The 24,521-nt window shown below is 38.0% G+C and overlaps 1 protein-coding gene and 1 long non-coding RNA gene across 3 annotated transcripts; one reads left to right on the top strand and one right to left on the bottom strand.

Moving 5' to 3' along the window:
* The first annotated feature begins 1,246 nt into the window (after positions 1-1,246).
* LOC147567492 (uncharacterized) lies at positions 1,247-4,566 on the top strand. 2 transcript variants are annotated; one of them, XR_015237727.1, is made up of 3 exons: positions 1,247-1,513; positions 2,546-2,629; positions 2,727-4,566. It is a non-coding gene; the product is annotated as an uncharacterized LOC147567492 (long non-coding RNA). The 2 variants fall into 2 exon arrangements; XR_015237728.1 differs by lacking the exon at positions 1,247-1,513 and adding an exon at positions 1,524-2,051.
* Positions 4,567-11,468: 6,902 nt separating this feature from the next.
* On the bottom strand, positions 11,469-20,501 carry LOC147567491 (uncharacterized). The gene is made up of 3 exons (XM_086657429.1): positions 20,266-20,501; positions 20,056-20,139; positions 11,469-12,243 (listed from the first exon to the last, which is right to left on the bottom strand). The coding sequence occupies exons 1-3, from the start codon at positions 20,499-20,501 to the stop codon at positions 11,469-11,471; spliced, it is 1,095 nt and encodes a 364-aa protein (XP_086513555.1).
* Between the last annotated feature and the right edge of the window lie 4,020 nt (positions 20,502-24,521).

Here is a 24,521-nt window from a genome sequence, read left to right as displayed (position 1 = left end):
CTTATTCAATGAATGAAACAACAAGTATTACACTTCACAATTAGTCTTTAACTATACAAACTAACCTAAATCTATTGGAACAAAACAAAACTAAATCTATTTGATTATCTATTTGTAATAGTTGTTGTTGTTACTCCTAATGGTTCAAGATAACAAAGAATCGAGAAAATAAACAAAAAAGAAGACCTTTTGAGTTTTTAACTTGTGACTCCATGCCTATTTTGTAATTTGTTTACCAATTAAGCTACACATTTTTTTCTGAATTATTTTACATTGTCTAGCTATTATTAGACTTGGTTCGTAGTTTAGGGCATTCGGACAAAATAAAAATTTTGTAGTTTGAGGGGGCCCGGTGCGACTGCACCGGTGGCACCCCCTCAAACACGCCCCCGAGGGAGGCAAGTATGTTTTTACTAATCATCCTTGTTGGACCCATTGCGCTTCTTTCATATGCTCCAATATTGACACTCCAAAAGATTAAAGTATGTTATTTATATATCTTTCTTCTATCATCCTTTTTTTTTGTTATGAATATTGTATGGGGAATTTTTGTAGGTACTCTCAATTTTGCTACATATTGGGGAAAGTGTCAAAAAGACTGAGTTATTTTTATTATCCCAGAAATAGAAAACAATGTTCTTGAGGCACATACAAAAATTAGGATTGTTCTACTACATACATTCTTTATTTTTATGTTCTCTACATTAATCGAACAAAACAAATCAATCAAATTTGTAACTACTTCTGTTGATTCTTTGCAGGTGAAAAAGAATTACATGGTTGTTTGGATTCATGCTATAAGTGATAAGTGCACCAAGAAATACTTGCTTTTATACCATTTTTACTGTAAATAGTTGATTTAACAAATTTATAAAACCTCTTGGTACTACTCACGAGAAAAATACAATTGTACAACCTAATTATATTGTATTTGTTTAGTTCAAGAGAAAATGGCTATTTAGGTACTAAATTTTTTTAAAATAGCTAAAAAAGCCTCAATCTATTACTATTAGCCATTTTCTATCAAAATATTAGGTCTAAGTAAAAGTTAGGTTTAAAATAATATTGATAATTATTATTCAGGTTTTTTTAAAATATTTTAGTTCCTGAAATACCCTTGCATATCAAAACTCACTTTTCTCTCTAACAAACCAAAAATTTCTTCTTCTTGGAATCTTCTTCTTCTCCGAATCTTCTTCTTCGGTGCTTCTTCTCCGAATCTTCTTCTTCTTCGAAATCTCCTCGGCTTTTTCATGTGTTCTGATTCATTTCTCTCTCTCTCTCTCTCTCTCTAACAAGTTTAGTTCGTCATAGTTTCTTCTTCTTCTTAGATTTCTTCCGACATCGTTATCATTGTATGAAAACCTTGTTCGTCAGTAATGGAGGACGAGAGTTGCTGTTAGAGTTGTTCAGATGGCTTGTTTACTCTGTCAAAGGGTACAAGAAAACTTGGTTTCTAAGACTAATAATCAAGTTAGATCAAAAGACGACGATTCACCTGTTACTGTTGCAGGTATTTAGATTTCTTCATTGACATTTATGGGGTTTTCTTCAATTTAATAATAGATAGTGATTTTGCTTTGTTTTTGTGGGGTTTAATTCTTTCCTAATTGGGGAAATGGGTAATTAGGTTTCTTGTTCTCTGGTAATGGTTACATGCATTTTCTTTTGCTGTCATTTGAGGATCGAATTAATTGAATTGGGTGGATTCTGTTGCTCATGAAGAAGAATAAATTGAAGCCATTAAAAAAAAAAAATTATATGGAAATGCTTGAATTCAAGGGCAGGAAAGAATCGTTCAGGTAGGTAATGAGGTTGGGTTCTTGGTGTCTAGGCCTATGAAGAAGTAGCATTTGGGAAAGATTAATCTCCTCCTTTCCCATTTTAAGGTCATCCAGAACTTGGTTAAGTGAAATTTTAATTGCGTTCGCTTCATTGTTATGGGTTTAAAGCATTTGTATTTGGGATGATAAACAAATACAAAACTTGAAGTTTCTCTGGTGTTTTTTCGTGAAAGAGATGATAAACAAATCAGTATCCGTAGTTGATAGGTGAGGATCGTTCCTTCATTTTCCTTGTAGCTTCGTTTTTTAGTAATTTCTGGTTGCATTAAACACTTAATTTTGACTCAATTTATTTCATTTTTGTACGATCTCCACTTTTGTGATTCTGTCTTCGTTTGATCCGCAATGACGTTAACTTTTTGTATCTGAACTATGTTTATCTAGGTTGTTTTAGGGTTTGATTAGATCTTTCACGAGGTTAGTGTAGAATTTGGCTCCATTTTGGTCGATAAATGCTTTAGGTTAGTGATTTAGGTTTACATGATGTAAACTTTATGTCTGTAAACTTTAGTCGACGTTAATTTTGGGTTTAGCTCATTTTTGTATAAACATGGTACTTTTGGAGTTTTAACATCATATGATCGTATGCTGTAGTTTGTATTCAAAAGGTATCTTTGAAGTTTTGGCTTTGTGATGCTAGTGTTAAATTTGTGAAGCCTTTGAGGTTTTGATCCTACAACTCGGGCTTGATCTTCTAATAGGAATTTGGGTCATAAGGACTGAATTTAGGCATTGGATCCTACCCCTTCTTTCTCTCCACAGCTTCATCAAGTCTTCAAGTACAGGTACTGTTTTTCTCCTTTATGGTCAAATTGAAGTTTTCATGATTATGGGTAATGGAGTTATAATAAGATATTGGTTGTGATTCTTGTGACGGTGCAGGTGAGACCGTGTAAAGTTGAACTGCTTGGGGTTAGGTTGGACATTGTGTGTTTGAGGCGTGTCGATAATAGTGTAAGCCATCTTTATGTTGTTTAGGACTAAATGCTTATGTTGATCAGTTTGTTAGTTTTAATGGAAAATAAGCTCTGCTCTATATTCGTTTTCTCCCTAGATGTAGCTAAAGGTACCTATCATATATTATTTTTCTATTTGAAACCAGAGCGGTCTGATTACTAGTCGAAATCTCTAATTTGTCTGTGTAGTTCTTTCAGTTTCATCTTTCTTGTATTTATTTCCCCATTATCATGTCAAGTTTACTTGCTTGTACACGACTCACCACTTTCATGGGTTCTTTCTCTAGTTTTGAGTTTATGTATGTTTTTTCTTTCTCTGGAATTCACCTATTGCATCGGATATGTTTAGGTTGCACTTAGGAACTTTACATACTCACACTAAAGTGCTTAACTTCACTTCCCAGTACCAATCTCAAGCTAAAGCCTGAATTTGATTTCCCTTTCGAAACTTTTGTGCACGATGTTCATAGTATGTATTTGTTTGTGAAGTTTGAGCTTTAAATATTTCGCTTCTCAACATAAGAACATATGACCCTAAAATGACATATGTTAAGAGTGGCATTGATTCCTTATGCTCAGTATATGTACTTAAACAGATCAAACATTCATACTACAAAATCCAAATTTATTACGCTTTTTCTATTATCACGTCATGGCTTTGTTTGATGTGTGGCCTAGTCTGGGGATCTTTTCAACAATATCACTTTTATACTCTCTACTGCTAGTTGTAGTTTGTGTTTTTTCAGTAGTGCTTGCTTATCTCTACCTACTCTATTGACATGTTTTCTGCTTCAAATGACACTTGCTTTGTTTGAAATGACACTTAGATTATGAGAAAGTATAGTTACTTTGATCTGCTTCCTGTAAAGTGGTCTTGTTGACTTGTTTCATTACTTTTAAAGTAGTTCATATTGGCTTTGCTTCAAAATATGAGTTAGGCTTACAACAATGGCCTATACTAAACTTGATTCAACAGTTATCGGGCTTATCACATCGTCTTGATATAGCAATGCCTTGTAACGACATGTTTGCAGTTTACATTATGCAAACACATGTTTGCAAAACAGATTGTTGCAAACACATGTTTGCAGAACTTGTTTGCAAACATCTATTTGCAAAATAGATTGTTGCAAACACATGTTTGCAGAATAGATTGTTGCAAACACATGTTTGCAGAACCTGTTCGCAAACACTTGTTTGCAAAACATGTTGTTGCAAGCACGTGTTTGCAGAAAAACGTAAAGGGAAAAAAAAGCCGTTTTTTTTTTCTGGGAAACACGTTTGCAGAACGGATCGTTGCAAACACGTTTGCAGAACGGATCGTTGCAAACACGTTTGTAGAACGGATCGTTGCAAACACGTTTGCATAACGGATCGTTGCAAACACGTTTGCAGAAAAACGTAAAGAGAAAAACGCCGTTTTTTTCTGGATTTTTTTTTTGAAAAAAAGTATTGAAAGTGGATCTTGTTAGAAAGCTAATGAAAAACCATTTCTAAATATATAATTTTTATAGAAATCCGACATCTCAAACAAAAGTTATATCGATTTAAAGTTTAAAGAAAAATAAATGAATTTAGTTACACAAAATGACAAAAAGGGTATTTTAGTATTTGCACACTTTTTGACCTATATAATAATTTTCAAATGTTTTGTGCTTTTCTACTCATTTCCAATATTATTTTGACCTTTCTAGAAATTACCCCTTAGTTCAATCTTGTTGGTCAAAGTCAGTTAGTAGATATATTTTGTGTAATTTCATTTGGGTTAATTCCATTTTGGCCCACTAAAGATGACCAACTCACCAAAATGGCCCCCTAAAGATGACCAGCTTCATTTTGGCCCCCTTTTTCATATTTGCGTCAGTCAACTTTAACTGCTGACTTACCATTTCTTTTTTTGCCACTGTCTACAAAACTTTTTCCTCTCTCTATCCTTCGTCACTTTCTTGTTTTCGGACGTTGTCGCCTGAGGTCGGTAGGTCACCAGTCGTCGACCATCATAATAAAAAAAATGAAAATAAAATAAAAAATTCTTCTTCTGCTCTTCTTCTTTTCCTTTAGATTGGAAACAACGAAGCATTTGAATGAAGGGTATTCATCTAATGAGTCTGATGAAGATGAGTTATAAGAAAGAAGCTTGCCTCTCTCCCTCTCTCTAGAATGTTGTTGGTGGAAGGATGAGTTTTCAGATGGATCTTCATCTTTCCCATACTTTTTAATAGTCGATTCAAGGCTAAATCAGGTAAAGAGTGTTCAAGAGAGGGATAAAGAGTTTAAGAGATAGAGAGAGACAGAGACAGAGAAAGACAGAGAGTTTAAGAGAGGGAGAGAGAGATGAAGACGTAAAAAACCCACCCATTTAAGCAGATCAGAGAAGAATACCCATTTTGAGTAAGAAGAAACTGATCCAAACCCCATTTTGAGTTTGTACTTACTGAAAGTGCCCTAGATTTAGTATAACATTAGTGGGTTGTGTTAGTGGTTGTTTGAGGAAGTTTTCTTTGACAGATCATGTTAGATTTAGTTTGGAGGTGGAGGCGCCATTAATTCATGGTTTCGTTGATTAGTAATGGATAGTTACCTTAGAGCATGTCCAATGTGGGGGAGGCTGGGGCTCCCAATTCAAATTTTGGGAGCCCCAGCCCCAGCCCTCCAACCCGGGAGCCCCGGGGCTGGGCTCCCGGTGGGGCTGGGAGCCCCATGCTCCCGGGCTCCCAACCCCAATTTATATCCGTTGGGAGTCCCCAACGGCTAGTTGGGGACTCCCAACAGTTGAATTGGGGTGGGTCCCCCCACCCCAATTATAATTTTTTTTTTGTTTTTTTTTTTTGTTATTATTTTGTTTAATCTTTTTTTGATTTAATTTTTTTGGTGTAATTTTTAAATGTAAATCATTTTTTATTCTATTTTTTTTAAATAGAATTTCTTTGATTTTTTCTTAACACACTTCATTGATTGAAAACCAAATACATAATAATCGAAATAAATAATCATTTTTTAGAGCCAAAATTTAATGGGTGAAAATTAAAACACAAACCTCACACACTTACACCACACATGTACAAAATTTAGATTTGGGAGCCCAACATTGGAGTTGCTCTAAGCCCCGGGGCTCCCAAAATTCAGGGGCTCCCAAAATTGGGAGCCCGAGCCCCACATTGGAGTTGCCCTTACCTACCTATTTAGGGCACTTTCAGTGTGTTTTTTTGGTTTAATCTAGGGCACTTTCATGATAACAAAGAATCCATTACCTATCATGACTGAAAGTGCCCTAGATTGCTAATTGATAGTGGATTTTTTAATTTCTTCACCACACATCAGTGGGTTCTTTTATTTCCGAAACTAAATGGGAAGATATTGATAACTTGAAATTATGACTTGAAATAGCATCAATCATCAAATTTGAGATTAGGGAATCCGAGATTCATTCGTTTAGAAAGGGAAGATCTTGATGACTTAAGTGCTGAAGTAGTGAAGTTTTAGAGAGAAAGAGGGATCTTGGATTTTGGTGATGAGATGAAGGGAGAGACAAAAAGTTAGAGAGAGAGGATAAAATATATATTTTTTTAATAGATGATGGTTGCCGGTCGGCTGCCAGCCGGTGACTGGCGACCGACAAGAAGAAGTAACTTAGGGTAGAGAGGGAAAAAATTTGGTAGACAGGGGCAAAAAAAAGAAAAGGCAAGTCAACAGTTAAAGTTGACTGACGGAAATATGAAAAAGGGTGCCAAAATGGAAGTTGGTCATCTTTAGGGGGCCGTTTTGGTGAGTTGGTCATCTTTAGGGGGCCAAAATAGAATTAACCCCTTTGTGATCAATTAGCCAATTAGTTTCCTATAGGTGACAGACAATTCTCCAATTGTTTTTATAAGTTAGATTGGACATTCTTCGTCAAAAAAAAAAAAGTTAGATTGGACATCCCATTTTTGTCAAACTTTTCATTTCCTTTATGACATTTTTGTAATTATCAATTTTTTTACTTTGTCCACCTCATATTTCTTGCCCTTCAATCTCTCACTTCTCCACTTCATCTTTCCCTCTCCCCACGTCTCTTTCTTCTCATTCTTCAACCCATGGACGATTTTCTACTGGAGACTTTGAATTCTTTTTTTAGTTTTTCTCTCTCCTTCTACCACCACCCCCTCTCTCCGCTCTTCATCTTCTCTCTCTCTTTGACATAAATAGAGCCCTCTTTGTCTGGATAAGGGGACGAAGTTTCGGCTAAGAGGTTCTCCCCTTCGCCAGAACAGAGAGAGACCCCTTCATCAGAACAGAGAGATGTTTTTGGAAAATGAAGTAGTTTCAAATAACTTTATAGCGCAAAAAATCAATGTCCCTAAAGAATATCAGAAATTTCATTATATTCTCCTAAAATTTTTGTTCTTCAAATCACTTTGAATCTCCAAAACACCCACAAAGACTTGTGTCCCTCATATTTCATTAAAAATGTTGTTTCGAAGAACTTTTTTTTGTTTGGAAGAACTTTATGCGCAAACAATTAGTTCATAAAGAATATCTTCCTCTCAAACAAATCATTTTAAATGTCACCAAAAGCACCCACAAAGACAGGGTGTCCCTCAAATTTCATTAAAACATGGTGCAGTATCAAGTGATTTCATGTCCCCAACCATTTTTTTTTGTTGAAAGCCCAACAATCTGGTGTCTATCCAAAGTTTTGTTGTGTTTCTTTAAATTTGTGCCCTCTCAAATCATTATGAATGTCTCAAAAGCACCCACAAAGATTTCGGTCCTTAATTTTATTTTGAATTTATGTTTGCTTCATTGCTACAATTTCCATTGAACGTCCTGAACGAGTAACGGTAACCCCCCTAACAGGTTTGGTTTATTTTTTCCGAATGAAATATCCTTTAAACCATTATTAGTAACTCAAATTTGGCCAGTAAACTGATGTCCGAACAAATTTTTGGCTTTGACACATTGATCCACAGATGAATAAATTTCCTTAACACACTCATCCAAAAAGATAAAAGATTGTAAAACAAGTTGGTTAAGCAATGAAACATGAAATTTGATAACATTATTTTTCAACTAGGCTCCTTCATGTTAGAGTTCTTATGCATGCAAATGTTCTCGGGGTTCATCAAAGAATGTAAAAAATGGAATAGAAGATCCAAGACGAAGAGAAGCAGTCGAGTTTCTGCAAAAATGTACTAGGGTTTTGTAGGCTGTCGACGGAATGAACAGAGTGAGGAGTGAAATGAGGGAAAAGTATCACAACCGAAGCGAAGATTTTAAAGGCTGGATCAAGAAAAGGGGTACAAGAAAGAAACTAACATAAAATAAGAAAGAAAATAATGACTGCATAGATAAACCTGCGTACTTGAGGAGATAATGGGTGAAGGATATTCATGATATTAAGTCGATTCGTTTTTGGGTATAAAAAAGACATAAAAGACGGCCTAACTATTTCCTTGAGACGGTGAGAGCTGTTGTTTTCCGCTTTATCTCTTCTCAATTGGTAGGGCTCTTGGAGGAAATAGGATCCAGGTTGGTTTCTCATCCAAAATGGTTAATGTTTGGATCTCCATGCAAGTTATAGTTCTTGGTTCCTACCTTTTTTCGAAACGTGCGAATTTCAATAGCTCCCAAACGGCTTAACTTTTCCATTTGGTTTTATACCACGTCCAGGTTAGCTAGGACAGTGACCAAGGGAGAAAGGTTAGAGGGCTCTCTATGCTGTGTCTGATAAAGTTGTCTCTCTTTAAATATGTTCCGATTTGTCTATTGGTTAAAGGCCAATATCATCCACGGTAAAGTTTTAACCATTACCATTATTCACATGTTTTATGTGTGGAAAATTTTAGTTGTACTTTGTGTTGATATGATGGAAATTATTTTTCTTGTAGATTATAAGATTGAGAAACTCTACTAAACTCAGACTAATAATAATAAAAATTGAAGGGTTATTTCTCCAATAGCCCCCAACTTTGTGACCGGTTTCCTGCCTAGCCCCTTACTTTATCAAAAATATCCAGATGGCCCCCTTTTTCATACTCCGTTATAACACCGTTAACAAGTCATCATCTATCTCTCCTCTATCTCATCTCCTCTCTCTGCCACCTCATCTTCTCGCCACCTCATCATCTTCACCGGCAAAGGTCGCCGACCGGCCAATTTTTCGACCGGCGACCTTCAAACATTAATTTTTTTTTTCTCTCTCCTCTCTCTCTCTAAATTTTTTTTTGGAACATACCATGAAAGGTCTGTTCGTTAAGAATAGACCAAGATCTGGTCTATTCATCGCGATCAGACAAAGGTCTGTTCTTCACGAACAGACCAGATCTAGGTCTGTTAAAAAAAATTCTAGAGAGAGGAGAGAAAAAATACATTTTTTTAATGTTTGAAGGTCGCCGATCGGAAAATTGGTCGGCCGACGACCTTCGCCGGTGAAGATGATGAGGTGGCGAGAAGATGAGGTGGCAGAGAGAGGAGATTAGAGGAGATTAGAGGGAGGAGAGAGAGAGATGATGACTAGTTAACGGTGTTATAACGGAATCTGAAAAAAAGAGCCATCTGGGCATTTTTGATAAAGTAGGGCTATTAGGGAAATAACCGGTCACAAAGTTGGGGGCTATTAGGGAAATAACCTAAATTTTAAAAATGTCACATAAATAGAATGTCAAATCTAATGATAAATTAGATATTGAAGTAATTTATGATTTATCATGCACAAGTTCGTTTTATATCTCCAACTTTATACGACCTTTGTCTGTTTTCCAGACGAAGGATCTGCGCGAAGAGACGTTGTAACTTAGAGAGACAAAGATTGAGAAAGGAAGAGGAGAGATAGAAGAGAGATCGTCGGCCGTCACCGGTCACCTTCGGCCGACGACCTGAAGGGTGTGTTTGGTGAATGTTTTTTTGGGTTTTCCACCTTTTCTTCTGAAAACTTTTCTCGTATTTCCAAAACATCGACCTTTCTTTTTTGCTTGTTTCATGTTTTATTTACTGTTTTCACCTTTTTTTTCTTGATGTTAAACAAAACAATTGTTTATTACCGTCATGCAGTTGTTTGTCCAACAATATTATTTTTTTTCCAAAAAAATGTTTTAATTATCTAAATATACATTTTGGCCGCGGCTTTGGGGAATAAAGAGAAAACTACGGGGAATAAAGATTTAGTCAATCAACATGACTTAGGGGCATATATTTCTTTAGCCCAAAAATTGACATGATCAAGCATTGCTCCCCTAATCTTCATCCTCTCTCTCCCCCTGCAGTTGTTTGTCCAACAATATTATTTTTTAAAAAAAATATTTTAATTATCTAAATATATATTTTTGGCCACGGCTTTGGGGAATAAAGAAAAATCTAATGGGAATAAAGATTTACTCAATAAACATGACTTAGGGGCATATATTTTTTTGCCCAAAAATTGACATGATCAAGCATTGCCCAAAAATCTTCATATTCTCTCTCTCACTCTCTCTCACTCTATCCCTCTCTCTCTCACTCTTTCCCTCCCTCTCTCATTCTCTTACAATTTCTTTCTCTCTCGCTCTCCTCTCTTACTCTCTCTTTATCTATCACTCACTCCCACAATTTATTAAACAAGAGCATTTGAATCCACAACTATCTTCCTAAATAAGGGACCTAATCAAAGAATAGAATGAGATATCTATGAACGGTAAAAAAAGAAAAATTCAATTCAGAAAAATCAAATATCTGGTCAATTAACCAATGAACAACCCACATTATAAATAAACATATTCAATTAGATCACATAATTAAACATTGATTAAGAAATCGATCTATATCCTTGCCCTAGAACTAAGAGAATGGCTCACCGAATTGTCTAAGACGATTATCATTAGGATCGGTAATGGAATCACAAAACGCAGCAACGTCGCTGTTTGCATCATTCTAACTTTCCAATTTTGTGTAATAAGCGATCTCCCCATGGTAATTTTTTCGCCTCTTTGAATAATTTTTCATCTTCAGAAGACATTTAATTTGACCTATATATCTTCTATCTCTTGTAGACAACCTATTGAATAACAAATAAAGCTGGGTCTAAAGAAGAAATAAGAAGATAGAGACAGAAATATTATAATTTTCGATTCTCTTTTTATGTCGGCGAAGGCCCAGTGGAGGTGGTGAAGTAAACAAATGTCCAGAAGAAAGGGTTGTAGAGTTAGAATAATATCTTCTCAGGCGACTCAAGAGCGATAATTTTAGGGAGAGAAACCCTGGTTAGAGCCTCACGGAGAGAAAAGGATAATTTAAAACGTATGTTATGTGTACTTTAAAAAAGGTCCCGTGAGAGAGAGAAAAATAGAGAGAGAAGAGGTGTAAATGGTAGCCTGAATGGTGGTGGTGGGAAGTTGTGGTGGTGAAAGTGATAGAGAAGATGAAAATTAGGGAGCAATATTTGACCAAGTTAATTTTTAGGCTAAAAAAATATATGCCCTGAAAATACACGAAAAAATATGAATTCCTTAGAAAATTTATTCCCCGGAGATTATTCTTTATGTCTCAAAGGCGCGGTCATATTTTTTCGCTTTTTTTCTTTTCAGATATAAACAAACTGCAGTTTCTCACCACCACACAGTTGTTTTTTTTTTTGCATTGGAAAGCTGGGATTAAAGGGCCCAGACCCAAAGGAAAGACAAGCTGAAAAGCAACAAAATAAAAAGATTACAAGCACTCAGTGCCAACATTTCCTTAGTCTAATCTTGCCATTCCTATCATCTTTAACAATATGAAGCAATTCCCTAGGAATACTAGAGACATCCAACTCAATAACACCATTAGGCTTCCACTTAGCAAGAAAATCTGCTGCCTGATTGAGCTCCCTGATTACATGCTTGATGTTGCAATGCTGGAACTCAGTCCACAAGGTCCTAATCTTGAGCCAAGTATGCCAAACACTCCATGGAGGCAGCTTGCTAGGATCAGCCAAGATAGAAAGGACCAACATAGAGTCTGTGGCAATAATAACCTTAGGACAATCGTATTTCCTAACAAGCTGGAGCCCAAGCTCTACTCCCTGAAGCTCATGAAGAAGTATGGACTGCTTCTCAGCTGTGCCTGCACCTGACCCAAGCACATCACCATTAGCATCCATAATAATAGCACCATACCCTGCTGAATTGCTATCCATAGATCCATCAGAGTGGATGAGGAAGTAGCCAATGGGGGGAGGCTCCCACTTAAATCCCTTAACAGCAGGCCTAGAGAGAGTGACTGACAAGTTCCATCTATCAACATACTCTAGGTTTTGAATAGAGTGCTCAAGCCTGCCTTTCCAAGTTGCTGCCTTAAACTTCACTTCCTCAGTAATGATCTTTAAAAGGCCAGCAGTAGTACGAGCAACCTGTTGAAAGACCTTAGCATTTCTCTCTTGCCATATGTGGTAGATGAAAGAGTTCAGCACTAGGCAGCCAATCTTGGCTCTCACAGAAGTCCCTTGGCAATGCTCACTGTTGAAGGATATAATGCCTAAAGTCTGAAGGAATGGTATCCTTCCGAAGGAGTGTCCTTCGACCAAGGATGCAATGCGTACAATTTGGCGAATAGGATCTTAATGACCTTACTCGGAAGATCATTAGTCCGGTCCAATTAGGGGTCGTAATGCTTAGCTAGAAACCAACTACGATCGTCGAATCAAGAGTTGATTCGCGGCTAACATAGACCGGATCCTACAAGGGTTACACAACAGAGTAGTGATTTGAACGAAGAGAATTGACTAGATGGATAATGGCAAATAAGTGGATTTGATCCATTATTGGTAAGTCCCGAAAGATTCGGAGAAGTCCGAAGAGATAAATATATCCGGGCCCAAAAGGGAGGCCTAGAAAGGCTTTAGGAAGGCCGGCCATGTGATGGCCGACCTAGGCAATAGGGCCGGCCATGTGATGGCCGGCTAGGCCCTAAGTGGGCCGGCCAAGGAAGCCCATAAAGGGCTATGTTGGCCGGCCACTTTAAGTGACCCAAAGGAGGGTATTTTGGGTGTTGCCTTATAATTAGGTTTAGGAATCTTAGTTTGAGTCTAAAACCTCTTCTAGGAATTTCTATATATACCTAATTATACAACCTAAAGAAAGAAGTAATTCAGAAGTAATTCAGAAGTAATTCAGAGGCAATTCAGAGACAGAATTGTGAGTGTCTGAAAGAGTTTCAGAATATACATCTCAGAGAGAGAGAGAGAAAAGGAGTTTTCTCAAGAATCTAGTCAAGAAGAAGGAGTTCTTCATCTCAACCTTCAAGAAGGTCCTAGCTGACTGAAAGGAGGGAGTTCAAGTCATTACTCGGTGTCTCAAGTAGAGGAGCTACACTTGGATCTCTTATCTTCCGAATACTGGTCGGGATTTCGTTCGTGGGAAAGCGATTAAGAGGTAATCATCTTTCCAATCTAGTTCATTGGTATGTTCATGTATTAAACATATAGATGTTTGAGATTCCACTACCAACACTAGACAATTAGGTGTATGAGATACCCTAGTACAATCCCCTTCAGTGGCATCACGAGCCGTTTGCATGAACTATCTTTGACTAGACGAATTAGATTCATACTTGAACAACTAGATAATAGTGTTTATGATGTTTGAATAGATATTCAAGCATAGTTTGATGAGATCAAATTAGGGTTTTGAATGAGATTCATGACCTAGGAACACTAAAAACATAGTTTTATGAAAAGAGTTTTCATAAACAAGCTTTAAGGTATTAGAATTTTGATAAAAATCATCAAAACCATGAAGATTGGATGATGAATTTGTCAAAACATTACCTAACAGCAGCTAGAACAAAGAAAAACAAAAAGAAAATCAGTTGGAACGGTTGGATTTCCAAAGAGTTTGGAAACCCAACTGGCCGGACCGGACAGGACGCGTCCGGGCCGGACCAGCACGTCTCGGACTGACAGTCCGAGACAGACAGGGACACGGACTGGAAATCCCAGTCCGTGAAGGACCGGGAATCCTAGGCCGAGCCGGACTAGGAGTCCGAGACTCTCGGGTCTCGGACGTCGCAGAGCGTCTAGGACGCGTCTGGGATATCCCAGTCTGACACGGACTAGGAGTCAGAGACTCTCGGGTCTCGGACGTCCCAGCGCGTGGAAGACGCGTCTGGGATATCCCAGTCCGAGACGGAATAGGATTCCGAGACAGGAGCGTCTCGGACATCCCTGACGCGGCTTGGACGCGCTCGAGGGAACCTATTAAAGTCTCGGTGTAGGACCGAGACACTGGACGGGTGTCCGGACGCATTCAGAATGCGTCTGGAGCGACCAGACGCATCTTAGATGCGACTGGAAGCTTCCAGACGCGACTGGGATGCGACCGGAGCATCCAGAAGCGTCCAGAAGGCATCCCAGGTTGGATGGCCTTGCCGACATGTGCACAGAAGCGTCTGGGACGCGACTGTGGAGCACGAATGCATCTCGGACCGAACATCCGAGATGGCACATGTGCTATCCCAGGTCAAGACACGTACGGGACGCGTCTGGAAGTTCCAACACCTCTCGGATTGAGTACCCGAGAGGGATGAAAGGTGATCGGATGGTCTGGACGCGTCTGGGACGCGACCAGGACGCATCCTAGACATCTCACCCGAGATGTCTATGGTCTGTCCTAGGACAGAAGCGTCTAGCTGGGCTAGGAAGCGTCTGCCCGAGAAGACTGAGCACGACAGGAAGGTGTTGTCTCATGGTCCGGACCTTGACCTGGTTTAGTCAAGGGTTGACCGGAGATTAGTCAAGGGACTTTTGACCAGGGTTGACTTAGGTCTTTTTGGGTGTGACTCAAGGACTTTTAGGCCATGACCTGAAAGGGAGTTTTTCAAACTTTTTCTCCCGGTTCCGAGCATATTTTTCCGACATAGACCCGGGTTAGAGAAGAACCCGAACGGAGTTTTTCCTTATATTGATTTAGGAAACAATTAAGGAAGAAACGTAATGTGCTTCTAGTTTAAGTATTGTGAATACGAAACTTTAGATCCCATTAGACATAGAGATGTCACAAATTCCCCCGAATAGCTATACGAGACATAGCAAAACCTAGAAACGAATCTAGGATACATACTTTGTTTATTATGATTGTCATATTATTGTATGTATGGATGTATGTGATTGCGTAGGATAGTATACCTTTAGATAAGATTATCGTTTCTTGTTCTAAGCGCAAGGAGTTGTGTCCGAATAATACTTAGAGTATTGGGTCTTAGAATCTATTGACGAACTGAATGATGAGATCATGGTTCAAGTGGGAGTAGTCAATAGAGGTTCTTGGATATGGATCCAAACGAACCATAGGCGAACAAGAAATAAACTTAAAAGATGAGATCTTTTAAGGGGTAATACTAAGATTTAACAAATCATTACGCAAACCCACATAAACTTTTACGTAATAAATCATGAATGGTTATGCAAGAGTTCACAGTAAGGCAACTTGATAAATTACGTAATAAGTCCCAAAAAGTATTTTGAGTAAAGCCTACCCAGATTAAGACACCTGTTGAGCCCTTGTTCATCGATGGTGGGTCATGCCAAAGCAGGGTGCCATCTTTTACTTCGGGACAATACGGGTAGATCTATAAAGAGGTCTACATGTCTAAATGGTTATTCTCAACGAGTCAGCAAAAGGGTTTTGGACTTCGAGGCTAAAGGACGATTTAATGTTTAAATCGTTAACCAAGAGTCACAGGAGTATGATCAGTAAGGAGTTACTCACCCAGGACGACGAATTAAGGGCAGTGCCAAAGTACGCTTAATTTCGAAGGAATGGGATCTTGGAATTATATTATTCTAAGGGGACAACAAAAGTAGAATAATATAGGCAAATTAAGAAAATTGTCAGGATAACAAGTTTAATCACTTTCGCATTTCTTACATGTAGTTTAATTATGACAACAAAAGACTCAAGCAACATACGCTGGCTTCTGGAAAAAGAAAAGTTGAATGGTGACAACTTTATGGTATGGGAAAGGAATCTAGGACTTGTCCTAAGATCCGAACATAAGGCAAACGTGTTAGACACACCTATTCCTGTTCTCAATGAAGATTCGACTGAACAAGAAAGGGAGCAAGAAAGGAATATTCGGAAGAGGTCCGAACCCATAACATGCCTCATGTTGGCAACCATGGAACCTAATCTTCAGGATAAGTTCATAGAAATGGATGCCTACACCATGATTCGACAACTTAGGAATTTGTTCCAAAAGAATTCAAGAATGGAAAAGTATGAGATTTCAAGGACGATATTGGATATGCGTCTTGAAAAGGGAAAGCATGTAGGGCCACATGTTTTCAAAATGATTAGTCTTTTTGAAAAACTAAATCGACTAGGAGTCGACAATGGCCGAGATTTTGCCACTGATATTATTTTGCATTCGCTTCATAGTGGATTTAACCAATTTAGAATGCACTATAATATGAATGTCTGAGATAAATCTCTAGAAGAACTACACGCTATGCTCCAAACAGCCGAAGAGAACATTGTAATAGTTGAACCCAAGAAAGAAGTACTGATGGTTCATAAAGAAAAGGGATTTAAGAAGGACGGGAAACAGAAATTCAAAAGGAAGAAAACAGGTAAAGGGAAAGGCAAAGAAGTTGCCATGAACAAAGGTACCCATTCTGATTCCAAGTGTTTCTATTGCGATGGCACGGGCCATTGGAAAAGAAACTGTCCAAAATTCCTGGAAGACAGAAAGAATGGAACTGGGAGTTCCAGTCAAGGTAAAAATTATTAAAAGTTATTCAATTAAATACAAATTCCTCAAGGTATGTGATTCCTAAAAGACTCTTATCATTATGAATGACAGGAGCGAGGGGGAGCTGAATATTTATTGAAGAGGAGATGAACCTGTCAAAAGCTAAGAAGGCAAAAGTTGCTGGAAAAGCTCAAGAAGGATCATAGACTCGATAGGCAATACTTTAAAGCAGTTTTAGTATTTCTTTTTCTTTTCAGAACATTGACTCTGTAATGAGATTATGGGAGTGAATAAAATATGAGATATTTTATGATGTTCTTAAAAGAGCCTATTTAACTTTTAAGTAATTATACCGAATGATCCAACTTAGTCATTCTAATCTTGTAAGGGTACAAGAGTTCAGTTAATCGTAGAAACTAATGTTAGACATAAAAGCTTGCGATTAATGTGATTAGAATGGACGTAAGACTTGATTTTGGAAACAAATCCTAAATCGAGTAATGGGTCTGGGTGACTAAAGAATATGATGAGATCATAAGTTCAATAGTCATCGGTCTTCCGAAAACACAAAAGTCTAAAACGTATCTGCCAACCCACTAAAAAACCTAGAAAAGCTATAGTGAATAATTGAGTCCATATGGATATGGATATTATTTTAGAAGGAGTTCTAAAATTTGTCAATTATTCTAATGTCTAAACGTGTTAGACATAAGTTCTTCGAGAAGAAGAACGGGGTTTTCTCACAAATCATCGAAACACAATGAGATTGTTGCTCTCGATGGTGTCTTCATTAAAAGGAAGGTCCTTCAAAGAAGACAAGTTGGAGGAAAAATCGAATAGGATTCGATAAAAAGCAACAAAAAGAAGTAAGGAGTTAATTGCCTTAAAACGAAAGGGAGTAAGAGTTACTCGGCTTACGTGACGAGGGATGTCGCCTTGAACGGTTCAAGGGACAATCGCCTAGAAACTTCTTAAGGAGTTAAGAAGGTTGCTCAAAAACCCCAATGAGTCTTGAGAAGATTCAAAAGAACTATAACAGAAACCACTCTGAAATTGGATCGAAAATCCAAAAAGATAAGAGTAAGAATGGTTAAATCTTGTGTGGCAAGAAGGTAAGTGGGTGTGAAACAAGCAAGTTTCATGTCCTGTATGTAGGAGACATACACGAGAGGACAGAAGACGAGGGTAAATTAACCATGGGCATCAAAGTCTATGGAGATAGACCAAAGGATGATAAAGACTCTTTCAAAAGGAGTTTTGAAGAGGTCTGAATAAGAAGATCTCTTGGAGAGAAATTCTACCCAGCTCCCGTGATAAACATAGGAGAGACACTTATGTTTGAAAACATAAGAACGATCATGAGATGATTGTTGTTTACCCGAACATCTGAGAAGTACTTGGAGTACGAAAAGATGTCGTCACCCATACAAGTAATCTTCCGAAAATAAAGATAGGAATCTTTTAGGAAGGGCTAACAGGTGGAAAAGAGTTTTTCATGCTGGGAGTCGTTACTAACTTTACTAGATAAGAAAGTAAAATTAGAACTTGGGAAGTACTAATTTCAGTGGGAGAAACTGATATTATCTTAACTGCTTACTTAGAGTTCGAAAGCAAGATAATAACAAAGCGAAGTGAAAGGAAACTAAACTGTCACCTTAGAACGATCATGAGATGCTCGAATCTAAGGAATTAGGATCAAGGAAGGAGAATCCTAAGATGACTTGTAAAATTGAGAACGTGAAGGAGTTCACACGGGTGCTCAAATTTTACAGACTCTTGTTATCCGAAATAAACTGGGTTTATTTCGTCATCTACATTGTGGTTTAGAATTTAGACGACAGTCCAAAAGGATGGAGTGTTCCAGGTAGGTTTATTAGATACGTGATCTAATAAAAGAAACCCTACTGAGTGAACATGGAAACACACCATCTTACTATCCCTAGTCCAGGTCATTAGTTGGACAATAATGACTTAAGAAGACTAGCATGAGTGATTGACAAGATAACGCTGTTTCTTGGGCTATGGGAATAGGAGTATTCAAAGGTCAACTTCATGGGTGTATAGTTGATACACTGGAAACCCGCCAAATGAGAGTACTTCAAGAGTTGAAGTTATAAGATGTCATAACTCTCATTTAAGCAAATTGGAGAGATTCCTCAAAACATGAGTACTCACTCAGTTTATAGAAGGAATGTCGAACTTTGGTACCGTCAAACGCCATCCGTAAAAAGTGGTTATAAAAGCGGGATACTGGGGGAGACAGGATAGACATGAAGCTGAGTGGGAGTACAAGAATGGATTATGTTTTCCTGAGTAAAATCAGGATAAAGGATCTCCGGGCCACTTGATGAGAAACAACTGAAAAATGCATGGCCGTGCTCAAACGGATTAAGAGTTAATCGTTTGGATTGGAAGTTGTTCTCGGGATCAAGAGAGTCTGATGAATATGACATATCAGATGAGATGCGAAAAAACATGGGAATCGAGCATTGCACTTGTTCTAAGTACAAGTGGGAGACTGAAGGATATAATGCCTAAAGTCTGAAGGAATGGTATCCTTCCGAAGGAGTGTCCTTTGACCAAGGATGCAATGCGTACAATTTGGCGAATAGGATCTTAATGACCTTACTCAGAAGATCATTAGTCCGGTCCAATTAGGGGTCGTAATGCTTAGCTAGAAGCCAACTACGATCGTCGAATCAAGAGTTGATTCGCGGCTAACATAGACAGGATCCTACAAGGGTTACACAACAGAGTAGTGATTTGAACGGAGAGAATTGACTAGATGGATAATGGCAAATAAGTGGATTGGATCCATTATTGGTAAGTCCTGAAAGATTCGGAGAAGTCCGAAGAGATAAACATATCCGGGCCCAAAAGGGAGGCCTAGAAAGGCTTTAGGAAGGCCGGCATGTGATGGCCGACCTAGGCAATAGGGCCGGCCATGTGATGGCCGGCTAGGCCCTAAGTGGGCCGGCCAAGGAAGCCCATAAAGGGCTATGTTGGCCGGCCACTTTAAGTGACCCAAAGGAGGGTATTTTGGGTGTTGCCTTATAATTAGGTTTAGGAATCCTAGTTTGAGTCTAAAACCTCTTCTAGGGATTTCTATATATACCTAATTATACAACCTAAAGAAAGAAGTAATTCAGAAGTAATTCAGAAGTAATTCAGAGGCAATTCAGAGACAGAATTGTGAGTGTCTGAAAGAGTTTCAGAATATACATCTCAGAGAGAGAGAGAGAGAAAAGGAGTTTTCTCAAGTATCTAGTCAAGAAGAAGGAGTTCTTCATCTCAACCTTCAAGAAGGTCCTAGCTGACTGAAAGGAGGGAGCTCAAGTCATTACTCGGTGTCTCAAGTAGAGGAGCTACACTTGGAGCTCTTATCTTCCGAATACTGGTCGGGATTTAGTTCGTGGGAAAGCAATTAAGAGGTAATCATCTTTCCAATCTAGTTCATTGGTATGTTGATGTATAGATCCTGGAAACTAGTGTTAAACATATAGATGTTTGAGATTCCGCTACCAACACTAGACAATTAGGTGTATGAGATACCCTAGTACAATCCCCTTCAACTGCACCACCTGAACTCATCCTCAATAGTGGGGAGACAACCTCTATGGTAACCCAGAAGCTCTAACAACCTTATCCAGACCTCCCTAGAGAAGCTACAGTCAAAAAATAGATGGTAATCAGATTCCACACCAAGGGAACATATGCCACAACTGATTGGAACATCCAGACCCCATCTTCTGAGTTTCTCTCTAGTCTTGAGCCCATTATTCAACACTAACCAAGTGAAGAAGCAGTGTTTAGGGATGCAATTAGGGAACCAGACAATCTTCTGCCAATAAACCTGAGCTCCCCTTGGCCGGATAGCTTCATAAGTGTCCTTTAGGTTGTACACTCCATGAGAATTCACCTTCCAGACAACTCTATCATGGCTATCTGTTGCTATTGGAACTTCTAGTCTAGCAAACACACAGTTGTTTCTACCATAGTAACCATACTTTGTCTTGGACAAACTCATATTTGTTCCTAACACATTAATGTCTGTTAATGTTTCTTTTTTATAACTTGTCAAGTAGGGGCGGACTCACGTTGGGATCCGTCGAGTCATGTTCCTGGATGGGTCTAAAAGAGTGATTATTCGAAATAAAGGTAACAGTATATAAAATAGGCAAAACATCACAAACTAACGAAAAAGATGAGCCGGCTGGGGTGGTTTGCGTGTAAGGAGTTCGTGTCCCGTAGTTAGACTTCTAGTTTTTTTGTGGGTAAATTCGTCTATGCACCCTAGTTTTCAATTAACTATCATATTAGTCCTTTATTACTCCATTTTGACGCCGTATTTACAAGTTAACTCATATTTTAGCCATTTTTCTTTCTAAATTCGTTGTTGATTCTCGTAAACGAGGTTAGAGTTTTTTTTTTCTTCCTATCATTCTTATGCCTTAATTTTATTTCATTTAATAAATAGACATATATATGTATGTCTAATTTTCCGACAATTTTTCTTAAATGAGACTGCCCTCTCTGGTTTCTTCACTTGTTTTTATAACTCGAATGTGTATAAGTCTATTTATTATATTGGTTACAACCAACACAACTCTTAAGTCAATAGTAGTTGAGTTGACTTAGTGTGTAAAGATAATGTATAGAAATCTACGTCAGACCAAGATTTCTAGACGATTTAAAACTTATTATAACTAAAAGTGCCTCGCAAACAAATTTTTCAGGGTGCGCCACTGTAAGTAAGATATTTGTTTATCCCAAATAAACTCAAATTTATCCAGAAATATAGTAATGTAAGAGAAAGGCAAGCACTATCCACCAATCGGAGGGCTGGAATATGGTAGATGTAGTACTGACTGAGAAGCCAACATAACTAAGGTACTGTAAGAGAAGGGCAAGCACTTTTGTACTTTTAGTTGTTTTCATATAAAACCATGTTATCTGATAAAGTTGTCTCCCTTGGATTGGGGTACTACTCTCTGGTGAAAGGCTAATTTTATCTATTTGTAAAGTTTTATCCACAACTATTTCTACATGTTTTATGTGGAAAGTAAGAAAGTTTTACTGTTCTATTGAAACCATTAGTGGGGGTAGTCATTGGTGACTTTGGTTGACATTTTAAAGTCTGTGAATGTCTGTGGTATTTAATTGCGGACATTTCAAAGTTTGTGAATATTCTGGACATTCAATTGGTGAGATTTTAATATCTGTAAATGTCTGAGACATTCAATTATGGACATTCAAAATCCGCGAATGTTAGGGGCGTCCGCAAATCCATGGACTTTGGTCCGGTACCCGGATTACCCAACAATTTAGGCGGGCGACGGAAAACCAAACTTTGTCAAGTGCCCGCTCGATTTGTTCAGATGTCCGGACGGACAAATCGAGAATTTGTCTGTTACACCCGGAACGGAAGAGCAAGTGACCATGGATTACCCGTCCTGTCCGTTTCCCACTGACTAATAACACCCGCTAAAATTGTTGTTAGCCTCCAGGTTCTATTGGCACTCGGTACGGAGTGGGTGCCTACTAGAGAGGCACTTAGTCTGACCTACCCATTTTTTATCTTCTTCTTATCCATCTCTTCTCCTTCTTCGAATCATCATCAACACTTTATCATGGAAACAACCTTATTTCTAAACTCATCATCATCGATCAACAATGACGAGTTAAAGAGTAAATAACCTTGTTTTAGAGAGAGAAAGTAAAACCATTATTGAAAAACTTTGATTTCAAACCAACCTTGATCTATGATGAGGAGGTAGAGAGAGAAACAACCTTGATCCAAAATGTTCGCACTATTAAAAATACTCCCGCTATTGGTCTCGGACCAGTCCGCTAGGTTTCAGACAGGACAGTCCGAGCCTTGCTTTGGGGTTCGGATTGTTCAGTCTAAGAGCTTAAGCAAGGGCTCAGACTGATCACTCTGGACCCCAAAGCAAGGGCTCGGATTGTCCTGTCTGAGACCTGTCGGATTGATCAAGTTCGAAGCCTTGCTTTAGGTTTCGGACAGGTCGATCCGTGCCCAAGTGCTAACAACAATTTTAGTGGGTGTTATAAGCCACTTCCAGTAATATAAGGGACATACTAACAAAAAGTTTCGGGGCCCATGAGGTGGACAAGCCCAGTGTCGGCGCATCACCAACTTGAATGTACACATATTTTGGACGTAACTTCATCTAGTGAAATTATTTTGGCCTATACTACACCTAAATCATTATATTCTGGTCTAAGTTGTCATATTAATATTGTAGTGGCTTTTTTTACCATTAGACCGAATTATTTTAGACCAAACCACTGTTTCTCTTCATATTGGTGACCAACTTAAGTTTGACTTATGGAATCATAGACGATTTCGAGAAGATAATAGATTGAGGACAAAAAGGGAGACCTTTTGAAATGAAGGATAAAAAAGAGAAAAAAAAGATTAACTATTGAGTTTTACTGATGGAGCCTTAATCTCAGAACCGAAATCAGAATGTTGGGCAAATTTCGGGCTCAAATTTCCCAATTGGTCACAAATTGAAGGTCAAATTACAATTAGGTGATTTAATGAGCTCAAGGGTATGAGCTTGAGCTAGTTAACCGTTGGATTGTTTAGATATCTTCAAAAGATATCAAAGACAAAAATGTACAGTTTTACCCTTCCTAAATTAAAACATACCTAGTGTGTCAAAATAGTTATAAAAAATGCCATTGGGTTTTGAACAAAGAACAACGATGAATTTCAAAGAGTGGATCACAGTTGGAGAGAAATTTTTATTGGGGGATATTGGATACCCAACTAAGATTTCATCTTAGAATTTGAAAGTGCACATATGGAGCCAATAAAACGTTAAAATGTTTAAGAGATGGATGTAAAACCGGAGTTACATTCACACGAATTCGACAAAAGGTTATATCGACGCTGAGCACAAAGGAAGCTTTTTCTTTTTCAAGATCATATGTATGAGCAAAAGATGATTTAGTCACGCTCCTTCAAGTTGTTTCTTTAGATTTTGCAACTCTTTCACACTAAGTGGTCCAAGATTTTCCCCAAGCAAATGCCTTACTATTTCAAATGCAAATTACCCTTCAGTGGTGTGGCCGAGAATTTGGAAGCCTGGTGCGAAAAAAATGTTTGGGGCCCTTTCTTCAATTATATTAAACGTAAATTGTTTTCATGCATTATACATTTAGTAATTATCCTAAATGAACTATGTTCGACAAGAAAAGAAGTTTAACTCATATGAATATAAGTTGTGTATTTTTTTTCCTCCCAATACTTATATGAAAACACCTTACACATTTGACGACACTCCTTCTATGGAAATATCAGAACAATAAGTATTCAACTTCATAAACATACAAACTAAACTAAACAAATAATTTATCCATAACTTAATACCATAATCAATAGTTGCTTTTTGTGAAGAAAATAGTTGTTGTTAGAAACAGTTTGAGATAATAATGCGTTGATAAAATAAACAAAAACAGGATGTTGAGAGGATTGAACATGAGACCTCATAATCAATGTTCAGGAGGTTTACCAATTCAACTACATCACTAACTTGTTTCGTTGTATACCGCCAAATTAATATATTTACTTGGTATTTAGGGGCCCCTATCTCCATCAGACCCGTGTGGTGGGGGTGCGGGCTGTGCCCCGCACTGGGCCCCCCACCACGAGGGGCCCATTTTTCTTAATTCTGTCTTATATGCTACGCTTTCTTAGTTTTTTGTTAAGTTCAATCATCTAACAATGAAGCGATCCACCGATCACAGACCAGTTGGATTTTCACGGAGACCAAGTATAAAGGATAATCTAGTTGTACCAGGTTCGACACCCACATTCAACATTATAAATTCTCTCTCTCTCTCTTTCTCTCTCTCTCTCTCTTTTTATTCTGGAAGTTTATCTTAGTTTTTCTCTTAAATTCTGAATTTTTTATTTAAGAAACAAAACTTTACTAACCAAACCATCTTTAACATATGATAAAAACCCTAAAAGCTTTATTTAGAGAAAAAGTTAGGCCAATCATCTAGGAACGTCGTA

This window comes from Eschscholzia californica, unplaced genomic scaffold, assembly GCF_041429995.1.
Source record: "Eschscholzia californica isolate CP2 unplaced genomic scaffold, dmEscCali1.0.p SCAF_1, whole genome shotgun sequence".
Lineage (NCBI taxonomy): Eukaryota > Viridiplantae > Streptophyta > Magnoliopsida > Ranunculales > Papaveraceae > Eschscholzia > Eschscholzia californica.
Note: the sequence above shows the minus strand (reverse complement) of the source record. Positions and strands in the feature narration are given on the sequence as shown.

Bases quoted from the DNA above. Each gene is read 5' to 3' on its own strand.
- LOC147567491 (XM_086657429.1), bottom strand. From the start codon at position 20,501: ATGAGTTTGTCCAAGACAAAGTATGGTTACTATGGTAGAAACAACTGT. The intron at 20,140-20,265 runs GTTAGTGTTGAA...TTTTGACTGTAG, and splicing joins AAACACTGCTTCTTCACTTG to CTTCTCTAGGGAGGTCTGGA. The intron at 12,244-20,055 runs GTGGTGCAGTTG...ATCCTTCAACAG, and splicing joins ACTATTGAGGATGAGTTCAG to TGAGCATTGCCAAGGGACTT.